At 28.2% G+C, this 11,245-nt stretch overlaps 1 protein-coding gene and 1 long non-coding RNA gene across 4 annotated transcripts in view; one reads left to right on the forward strand and one right to left on the reverse strand.

The window, feature by feature from the left end:
* The window catches only part of LOC100879727 (uncharacterized), a 22,658-nt gene extending 19,422 nt beyond the window's left edge, over positions 1-3,236 (forward strand). For 2 of the 3 annotated variants that reach the window (XM_012283951.2, XM_076533237.1), the window contains 2 exons: positions 1,385-1,514; positions 2,885-3,236. In XM_012283951.2, coding sequence (XP_012139341.1) covers positions 1,385-1,514; positions 2,885-3,125 — 371 coding nt within the window. In that variant the 3' untranslated portion in view covers positions 3,126-3,236. The remainder of the gene's footprint in view (positions 1-1,384; positions 1,515-2,884) is intronic. The other variant, XM_076533238.1, reaches the window with a different exon arrangement.
* The window catches only part of LOC143264754 (uncharacterized), a 16,176-nt gene extending 4,973 nt beyond the window's left edge, over positions 1-11,203 (reverse strand). Inside the window, exon 1 of the long non-coding RNA XR_013038681.1 lies at positions 10,805-11,203. This is a non-coding gene — a long non-coding RNA (uncharacterized LOC143264754). The remainder of the gene's footprint in view (positions 1-10,804) is intronic.
* Between the last annotated feature and the right edge of the window lie 42 nt (positions 11,204-11,245).

Here is an 11,245-nt window from a genome sequence, read left to right on the forward strand (position 1 = left end):
TCCGCTATATCTCGGAAGCCACCTATGCGTTAACTTATTTTGCTTTTCGAATCTTTACTAAGAGAAGAAGGTTTGGTCCAGTTATAACGGGCACCTCGGCTACTTGAAATTCTCTCGCAAGAAACCGTAGTCGCGTGTGTGTAAATGTCGCTTGAGTTTCGAAAGAAATTTCAGTAAAAGCCATATAGAATTTAGCTTCCTCGAAAGTCTGTTGTCTAACATTGACGACAAAAGTGTGTTTCAATTTTAACGGCAAGATGTATATTTTTGTAACAATACTTGGCGTGATCGGAGCAGTCAGTTTTCACGGTGCTGCTGAATTAAGTGAGTATAATTGACCTTGTGATATTTTCACGATTAAATATGATTCGTTGAGAACCGGTTTATCTTTTACAACTAATTTTAATTTAAATGTGTGAGGGTTTTGTGTGTTAAATAAGAGAAAATGGTGAGATAAAAGAAAGGCATCACTCCATTTTTTGGGTATTAATTTTCAAATTTAGGAATATGCAAATGGTCTGAAAATTTAGGAGTTTGGAAATGGTTTGAAAATTCAGGAGTTTGCGGAATTTTTGACATTTGAGAGCTTTGGTCTAAAAGTGTGGAATTAGAAATTATTTATACTTTTAGGGAAAACTTATTAAAAGAAATAATTTTTGTGTCAAGTAATTTGAATTCAAGTCAATTTGTCATTTTATTGTTTCAGCGGAAAATTTGTATAGTGAATTGTATAGTAAACGTCTTTGTTTCCGTTTTATTTTAGTAGAAAACAAAATATTTTTGTTTGACGAGTGGTGGCAGTGTAATATACTCAGTGTAGAGTCAGGAATAAATTACTATTCTAAAAAGGTGAATTAGTATTGCATACCATGGACTCACACCTCTTTCGAAACTACAGTCAGTCACAAAAATATTTAAATGTCAGAATACTATGTGTAGTGCAAAAAAGTGTCATATCATAATTTATATAAATACTGAAATTAATTATGTCATTACTCGGTTAATTATTTGTGCAACCCACATACGACACATTTTATATATTTAATTAAAAATTAATCATAATTAATTACGTAATTAACTTTATTATCCAATAAACAATACCATAAAAATTATTAGTTATAATTTACATTAAAAGCTTCAAAAATATAAAAACAGATCAGTATAATAACAATATTGTGGTCGAAACGTACGACTTTTGTGATCGTAAATTTGTCATTAACAGAAAATATGAATTTTTTTAAGTTAACGTCGACTAACTCTAAACCCTCGAATTGCGAAACCAGTAGTAGATCACTATGTTCTTTGTTTTATTCTATTACTGTAGTTACTTGTTTATACAATAAATAATTTGTTAAAATGTATATTGTACTTCTTGATGCATAAGGTGGAGAAAATGTAAGCAGTAGTCAAACGAGTGAAATCAAGGAGGAATTACTTCTGAATACAAAAGAAACATATCAGGACAACGTTGAAAATTTGCCAATCAACGATACTTACAGATCGCCATTAAATAGGTAAGCAGTCACTTATTTATGATATTAAAGATATGTTATATTTGATATTCTTCTACTTTTTAAGCAAGTATCGTAGGATTCCTTAGGGAGAAATAGTGATGTAAGAAAAAGGGATACCATTGCTCCATTTTTTAGTGACTAATTTTCAAAATGATAAATGTGGTGGTTTATGATTTGATAAATTACGAATTTGAGGAATTCAGAGATTTAGTGATTTAAGAAACTAGCAATTTGGGGAATTGGGAATTTGGGGAATCTGAAGAATTTGGAGAATTTGGGAAATCTGGGGAATGTGGGGAATTTAGAGAATTTGGAGAATCTCGGAAATTTGGGAAATCTGGGAAATTTGCGAAATTTGGGAAACCTGTGGAATTTGAGGAATTTTGGGGATTCGGAATTTAGGGAATTGGGAATTTAGGGAATTGGAATTTAGGGAATTGGAATTTAGGGAATTAGGAATTTAGGGAATTGGGAATTTAGGGAATTGGGAATTTAGGGAATTGGGAATTTAGGGAATTGGGAATTTAGGGAATTGGGAATTTAGGGAATTGGGAATTTAGGGAATTGGGAATTTAGGGAATTGGGAATTTAGGGAATTGGGAATTTAGGGAATTGGGAATTTAGGGAATTGGGAATTTAGGGAATTGGGAATTTAGGGAATTGGGAATTTAGGGAATTGGGAATTTAGGGAATTGGGAATTTAGGGAATTGGGAATTTAGGGAATTGGGAATTTAGGGAATTGGGAATTTAGGGAATTGGGAATTTAGGGAATTGAGAATTTAGGGAATTTGGAGAATTGGGGAAATGGAAATTTGGGAATTTGGGAAAGTGGGAATTTGAGGAATTGGGAATTTGGGGAATTGAGAATTTGGGGAATTAGGAATTTGAGGAATTGGGAATTTGAGGAATTGGGAATTTGAGGAATTGGGAATTTGAGGAATTGGGAATTTGAGGAATTGGGAATTCGAGGAATTGGGAATTTGAGGAATTGGGAATTTGAGGAATTGGGAATTTGGGGAATTAGGAAATGGAGAATTGGGGAATTGGGAGTTTGGGAATTTGGGAAAGTGGGAATTTACGAATTTTCGGAATTTGAAAGTTCGGGAATATGGAAATTTAGAAAATTCAAGAATTTAGAGATTTAGAAATTTGAAAATTCGGAAAATAAGTAATTTAAAGATTCAAATAAATCCTCTATTTGATCCCCAAAATGAAGAATGCAAAGTACCCTTTCTTGTACATTTGCCTTTAACCAAAGGTATCCTACGTTGTACTTAATTCCATACATTTTTTCAATAAAAATCTTATTCAATATCTGTAATAAGACTTCATACATCATATTCTTCATTAAAGAAATTTTTGCTTTCAGAAGATGTCCTCTGTGCGACAGTTCGGTTTATCCTTACTGCGGAGAAAAATTATTGCACGATGCATGTTGCTGCACGGATTTCTATGTCCAGGATTTACCCCGTCAATGTAAACTGGCGGATTGTCGATTTCTTCACGCAAATACTTGCAGAGAACATCGATTAATCGCTATCTGTTGCTGCAATGATGATTATCGATCTCTTTTAAAAAGTTTATCTTTCAAAAATAACAATTCAAATTGAAACTGCATGATGAACCATCTCCATTTTCTAATTCTTTTCGAGCATATATTGTATATTTTTGTATAAACTTCTGAGTTTTTAGAGAAATTAAAAATATCACCACTTTTATTACATATAAATATATCCTTTTATATTCCTGTTTAAAAATATTCAAATTTTAGATGCATTTTCTCAAATTGCTAGATTTCAGATTTTTAAGACTCAAATGTGCAAATTTTCAAAAGTAAAAATTTTTTAATTTTCAAATTTTCAGTTATTTAAATTTTTAAATTTAGTTTCAATTAAGTTTCAATAGAAGCAATCTCAAGTTTTAAATATCCACATTTCTAATTGTTTAATTTTTTAAACTTCCAGCAATCTAAATTTTTTTATATTCCAAATTTCCACATTTCTAATTGTTCAAATTTACTAATTTCCAATAATCTAACTTTTAAGATTTCTAAACTCCCAAATTTTTAAACTGTTAAATTTCTAACTGTATAAACTTCTTAATTTCTCAAATTTTTTAAATTCCTAAAATTTCTCAAGTTCCTCAAGTTTTTCAAATTTCTTAAATTCTTCAAATTCTTCAAATTTCTCAAATTCCTAAAATCGGTCAGGATTTTCTCAAATTCCACAAATTCCTTAAATTTCTCCAATCCCTCAAGTTCCTCCAATTCTTCAAGTCTCTTAAATTCCTCAAATTTATCATGTCCCCCAAATTCCTCAAATTTTTCAAGTTTATCAAGTCCCTTAAATTCCTCGAATTCCTCCAGTTCTCCAAGTACCTTAAATTCCTCAAATTTATCAAGCCCCTCAATTTCCTCGAGTTTCTTCAGTTCTTCAAGTCCCTCAAATGCTTCAAATTCCTCAAAATCAAAGTTATCAAGCCCCTCAAATTCTTCGAGTTCCTCCAGTTCTTCAAGTCTCTCAAATTCCTCAAAATTATCATGCCTCTCAAATTCCTCAACTCTTCACATTCTTCAAATATTCAAACTTTCTCAAACGTCTCAAATTCCTCAAACATCTAAAATTTTTAACTAGTTCTAAAAGCTAAAAATCTGATAGTTACTTCAAAAATTCGAAAAGTTAACGGTAAACAAAAACTGAACGGCGGACAAGACCTCCCTCCTCCAAATCGCCATTTTCACTAGAAAAGTCTATGACTATAGATATCTTAGTGGTACCGAAAAGTAATCAAAATTTCTTCGATGATTTCAAAGTTTTTCTATGAAAAATCGAAGGACTTTTTTAGGAAGGGAATAATTGCCTTTACGCTGGCAAAAAGCGTTAGAAAGTGATGGAAATTATTTTGTTGATTTAAAATTTCTTTAATAAATAAATATTTTTCGCTAGATAACAAAATTTTGATTACTTTTCGGTGCCCCTAATATTTCAAAACACAGTTATTTCTGCGCGATTAACTTTTTCGAAATTTTGCCAACATTTAGATGCCATTACTGTATTATGCGTATCAGTTGAATTCTGAAGCAATTTCATAATTATTTAGAGTGTTCTTGACACGACCACCTTAATATCAAGAATTCTGCTGCACGTGGAGATGAAACAAATAACGTTAATAATTGCAAACACGTTAACGTCAATCAAATACAGGACAAGGTTTAAGATTAAATAACGAATTAATGATAATCTTTAATTACACCATTCTCTGTTGCAAAGTAGGTCATTAACTTTGTAACAAATATGACGTTCAGTTATCTATACAATATGTACCATTAATCTTGACACTGGTTGATAATACAGAATTTTCCAAACTAAATGTGTTATGATATTGTCTTCTTTAACAGAGCGTTACTCTTTCACTTTCATTTTGTTTTTAACATTTCGAGATTTTCAATTGTGGTTTTAAAAAGTTTTAGTTTGAAAAATTTAGAAAGGAATTTAGAAGTTGAAAATTTTGCAATTGATTTCGAAATTTAGAAAGAAGGAAATGTAGGAATTCGAAATTTGATAATATAGAGATCTGGGAATTTAAAAATTAAGAACTTGACAATATATTCATTTGGAAATTTGGAAATTTAAAATAAGGTAATATAATGATTTGGAAATATTTAAGGTAGGACGTTTGAAAATTAAGAAATATGGAAATACTGCAATTGCAATTCACTAGAAATTTTCCAAAATTTCAAACTTGAAAATTTGGAAATTTAAATTTTGCATATTTGGAAATTTCAACCCTGAAAACTTCAAAAAGCGAAATTTTGCAGATTTTAAAATTTAAAAAATGTCAATTTGAAAATTAAAAAATTATAAATTTGAAAATTTAAAAATTTCCAATTTCACAACGTAAAAATTACAAATTTGAAAATTGAAAAATTGCTAATTTGAAAATGTAAAAATTGCAAATTTGGAAATTGAAAAATTGCCAATTTGAAAATGCAAATAATGCGAATTTGGAAATTGAAAAATTGTTAATTTGAAAATTAGAAAATTGCAATTTTGGAAAATTACAAATTTCCAATTTCACAGTGTAAAAATTACAAATTACAAATTTGAAAATTGAAAAATTTGCTAATTTGAAAATGTAAAAATTGCAAATTTGAAAATTTGGAAATTAAGAAATTACCAATTTAAAAATTGAAAAATTGCAAATTTGAAAATTAAGAAATTACCAATTTGAAAATTGAAAAAATGCCAATTTGAAAATTATAAAATTGCCAATTTGCAAATTTGAAAATGAAAGAATTGCACATATCTACTCCTAACTCTGTCTCCGTTTGCCTCCATAATACATCAACACTATCGCCCCATCGCTACCGCAAAAATTGCAACATTATCAACGTTTATGGCTAATTTGATGAATGGTCGTAGTTTGTGAAACTGCGTTCCAGAGAGTGACACTTATTGCGCAATTTAATGGAAGGCGCCGGTAACAAGAAAAAATGTAAATGCGGTCTGCGACTATTTCCGACGATATTAGTATACCATAAGGAATTCTTTTCCAGCTACGAACAATCAGTTTTCCTGATTCGAGCAGATCACATTACACGTGGAAACGCAAGGTATTATGTAACGGAAGGTTACTTGTTTGTTAACTCGTGGAAGATCAGAAGCTGAGGTCAGGCACGTGGAACATGCTCGGTTCGTAAAACCAGGCATATTGCATACACGTGTGCATACTGTGCATGCGCATTCAATAATTTGCGCATTCTGCTATCAACGAAATACCTGTTTACCTGCGTGATTGTCCTGAACTGGGTGTATTTTAAATAAAAGTTATAAGAATCATTCGTTTTCCCCAAATATGACGTTATTTAATATATTTGCATAAATTTTACTTTGTGACGAATGCGTTCAACTGTGTTGACAATATTTATTTGTAATTGCTAATATTTTTATGGTGGTTACTCTTATTTGTTAGTAGCATTTGTAATTGGAAATATTAGTAGCTGTACATATTCCTAGGTGGAAATATTTATCGATACAAAATTTATTTATGTAATGCTATATTGGCAAAGTTTGGTTGTCATTGTCAATTTTTAAATTTTCAAATTGACAATTTTGTGATTTTGAAATTTACAATTTTTAACTTTTCAAATTAACAATTTTTAAATTTTCAAATTTACAATTTTATATTTTCAAATTAGCAATTTTTAAATTTCCAAATTCGCAATTTTTTGCATTGAGAAATTGGAAATTTTTAAATTTCCAAAATTGCAGTTTTTAATTTTCAAATTGACATTATTTATTGTACTAACAACACTAATTTGTAATTGATAATCTTCATTTGTAACTGACACTATTTATTTATAATTGAGAACATTTATTTGTTATTAATAATACTTATTTGTAATCGATAAGCCTCATTTGTAATTGGCATTATTTATAAATAACGTGTCTGAAATCCTTTAATTAACGCAACTGAATTAATAATTAATAATACAATAATTGAATTCTGCTTTCCAGCTAAAAATGAAGATCAAGTCCAATCTCTATTTTTTCTTAATAAAATAAAAAAATTGCTATATTAAAATCGATTTAAAAAAACGGATCTGATTTAAACACAAAATTTATGAAGGCAGTTAAAATGGCTGACAACGCCATTTTTTTAAAAAACCACTCTCTCACTAGAAATAATCATCAATAAATAATGTTTTGATAAACAATGTTGTTATACTAATTTTGACATTTAAAATTTTATTTACATTCATTTTCATAGTTTTGTTTCGGCATCCTTATTTATCTCGACTCTTCATGTTTAAATAATAACTTTTTCACGAGATTTATAAAATTAATACTTGAAATAAAATTTTATGCTTTTAGACTTGCATTGATTACTTTTTTGTGAAGGATATAGTATTTGTTTACCTGCTGTCTGCGGGAAAGAACTTCATTTTTATAGAGAAATTAATAATACATTAGGTATGATTTCACGAAGATAGTATTCATATATTTTATTATACGTACATAGAATTTTAAATGTACGTAGAAATGTGTATATTTAATAGTTGAAATTAGTATGCAATTGCATTGCATAAATTAATATAAATTGAGTAATTAAGTTGACATAAAATTGTTTCTTATAAATGAATGTAAATAGTCATAAAATTAAATAGTATTAATTATTCATGTTAATATTAATATTAATTTATATGAAGCAGTATAAAATTTAATTGTATCCATTAATGCAAATTAATATAAATGAAATTATATAAATTCTTATAAAATTTAATTGTATTAATTAATCCAACTTAATATAAATGAAATAAATTTATTAATTATTATGTTAATATACAAAGTAATTGTATACATTAATATAAATCAACTATTTAAACTGATACAAAATAAATTAATATACAAATACATTACTATTAAAAAATCGCCAATTCAGTCAAGTTAATAATTTCCAAAATCATTATTTTTTATTTCGAATAATAATTTTGTAAGATTTTATTTTTATTAAGTATTCGATTCGTAATTTATTGATTGGAATTTACATATTCTTTTTTATATTTTGACCAAACTACAAATAAAAATGCAAAATTTTATCCCGAGTCAAGTTATGAACTATAATTCGATAAAACAACATCGTAAAACGTTTAACAAATATAACGATCGATCATGGTAACAACAAAGATCGTGTCTAAGAGTAATGACTGTCGTTAAACTATTTTTATAATTGCATAATTACACATCTTCAATGGAGTTCCTTATCTTTTTTCGCAGTACGTACACTAAAACAAATTATGTTTACAGATGCATATCTTACGATTTTTTCAACACGTGTATTTTTTATCAAATACGATAATTTTGTTATCGTATCAATTTCAATGATTCAATAAACACGCTTTGTAGGTTCTCTCACAATAATAAACATATATCAAAACATACCTTTTGTGAAAAAGAACGGGATATGAAATAATTTTTGTTTCATTTTAATTTTCGGCTTTTGATAGTGTTTCGATTTTTCGAATTTTTTATGACCGTAATTTTTAAACAAAGAAAATGCTTACATCTGATTTTACCTACATTTGTGTATGGCTAATTTTGACAATATTTGTACATTTTGAAAATTTTACTATTTTCTTGAATAGATTTTTTCCTTCATTTCAGACTTTTCAAAGATGCTGTATTCGCACATTTCTAGATTTTAAAATATCTAGGTTTGTAAATTTGAACAATTGTAGATTTGTAAATTTAACTTGGTAGATTAGTAAATTGTTTTGTACATTTTAAGTTTTTTAATTTTAGTTTTGTAATTTTGTAACTTCGTAATTTTTAAAATATTTAAATTTCTACAATTCTACATTTCTAAATTTCTAAATTTTTGTTATTTCAAATAGAGTTTAAAACAGTATCAACATCATAGGTATCTCCAAATTTCCAAATATCCAAATTTCAGTATTTCAAAATTTTTAAATTTACAAATTTACAAATCTCTGAATGTTTAATTCTAATATTCCCCTATTTTTAAATTTCTAAATCTCCAGCTTCATAACTCTCAAGCCTCAAATTATTAAATTTGTAAATTTGAAAATTCACCTATCACAGTCATAAAGGATGTTTCAGTAAAAAATATAATTAATATTGTCCCCCATAATACCAAGCGAACATATCACACAAAATTGTCATTCATTTTCATAATAATTAAATGCTTCCAAAAGTGCAATAATTAAATGCTTTCAAAAGTGCAATAACTGAATCCTTTCAAAAGTGCAATAATTAAATCCTTTTACAAAGTGTATATAGACTTTCATGATCGACTGTAACCGATTCTATCAATTGCATACGATTTTGTAAAAAAGAGAAAACACAACTGGTGTTCCATACTAAAACGACGTGCATTGACTAGTATGTACAAGGACATGGTTCATTCATATGCTAAAATAAGTCTCGCCAGTCGGATGGATGCACTCCCATGATCCGCAGTCACTTAACCTCAACTTAGTAAACAATGTTGCATGTTTATTTTCTGTTTCTCATCACTATGCAATTTCATTAAAAAGAATGGAAATGTAAATGCACTTTTTTAGTACACCTTTGTTTGTGGTCTCCAGAAGAAATGTAAATAATTGCAAAATATTATGACGATAAACCAGAAATTTTCTGTGCAATTTACCTTAAAATAATTCATAATATAATTACATGTTGTAGATTTATTATTGTTAATTATTGTTACTTATTATATTTAAAGGTTATACATTATTGTATTTTATTATTTTATTGTATTTAATCAATATAATAAATTATATTTAATACTAAAAATATAATCTACTAAATAATGTAATATTACTAATAATGTAACGTAACATAATGTAAAATAATTTATTAAATACTATAATCTATAAAATAATATACAGATTTTTAAAAATGACAAATTTTCAAAGTAGTGCAATTGAAACAAACTCTTTCTATATTGCCAATTTTAGCCCCGGGCCCCGCAAACTCTAGGGGCTACTCTGATTATGTGTATATACCCATATATGTAAAGCTGACTTCGATGAAAGTCAAACGAAATCAAGGTTACAAATTTAAGGGCGTTCGAAACACGTTTTTAAAGAGAATATATTTCATTGATCTGAATATTAATGTGATATTATCTGGTCTGCATGCAAATCTAGCAATATTTTTATCTGCACTTCGATCTTTTAAAATTCCTTTTACAATTTTAGACAATATCAATTGAAATATATCAAATTGCCCTTCGTTGCATTTTTTTATAAATAAAGAATTGTATTTTCTCAGGCATAAATAAATAAGTTTTTTGTTTAATAAATTATTAAAAACATTGTCTTTTACTGCAAAATGTTGTAAACTTGTGTATCTTTTGTTTTCAAATATGTCTCTTAATTCAAAGATAAATACTTTGTTTAATATATATGATTTTATTATTATGTTCTACATTTCTCAAGAAGAATTATCATTATTTTCTTGTTAGTCTTTAATGTTATCAAATAAAATTCTTTTGAAATAAATTTCTCAATCCTAAAAGTTACTTTAATATAACACTATCATACTTTTCATAATTTTTAAAATAAAAGTTGTTCAAATTATTAACTTCCCATTACTATTACGAGAGTCACGTTTTTAAAAGAGCACACATTTTTAAAAATGATAAAGTCAAGGATTATCCATCTTTCAAGGACTATCCATATTCATCAACCTCTCCAGTTGCCTAAAAATACAAGTTACCAAACAACAGCTCCCATTTACAAAAACGACTTGCCATTCGAACTTACCGCAAAAACAAGGCAGCATTAATATTTGCAGAATATGAAAGTTTAGTCGTTGATAATTAATGGACCATTTTCTACTGTGCCTTCGTCGATAAAAATATATCTTGACGGATCCACACACAGTGTTTTGACGTCGGTCCCGATACCGTTCTTTTGTACGAACAACACTGCTTTCTTTTTTCGTCCAAAACTGTTTGACACAACACCTTTTTTTTGCGAGATAAGAAACACGTTCCCCGAGTAGATAACGAGAAAAAGATCCAACTTACGGAATTCGTCGGAATTATTCGCCGATAACACAATGCAGAGACAGAACTAAATCACCGAAGCTTTTTATGCAGGTATAAAATGTTTGTGAATCATAATCTTGTATCGCAGCATCGGATCCATGGAATATACGGCATATCGATGCAAACGTATTCACGTATCCCACGTGTTTGATTC

The sequence above is a fragment of the Megachile rotundata genome, chromosome 7, assembly GCF_050947335.1.
Source record: "Megachile rotundata isolate GNS110a chromosome 7, iyMegRotu1, whole genome shotgun sequence".
Taxonomy (NCBI): Eukaryota; Metazoa; Arthropoda; class Insecta; order Hymenoptera; family Megachilidae; genus Megachile; species Megachile rotundata.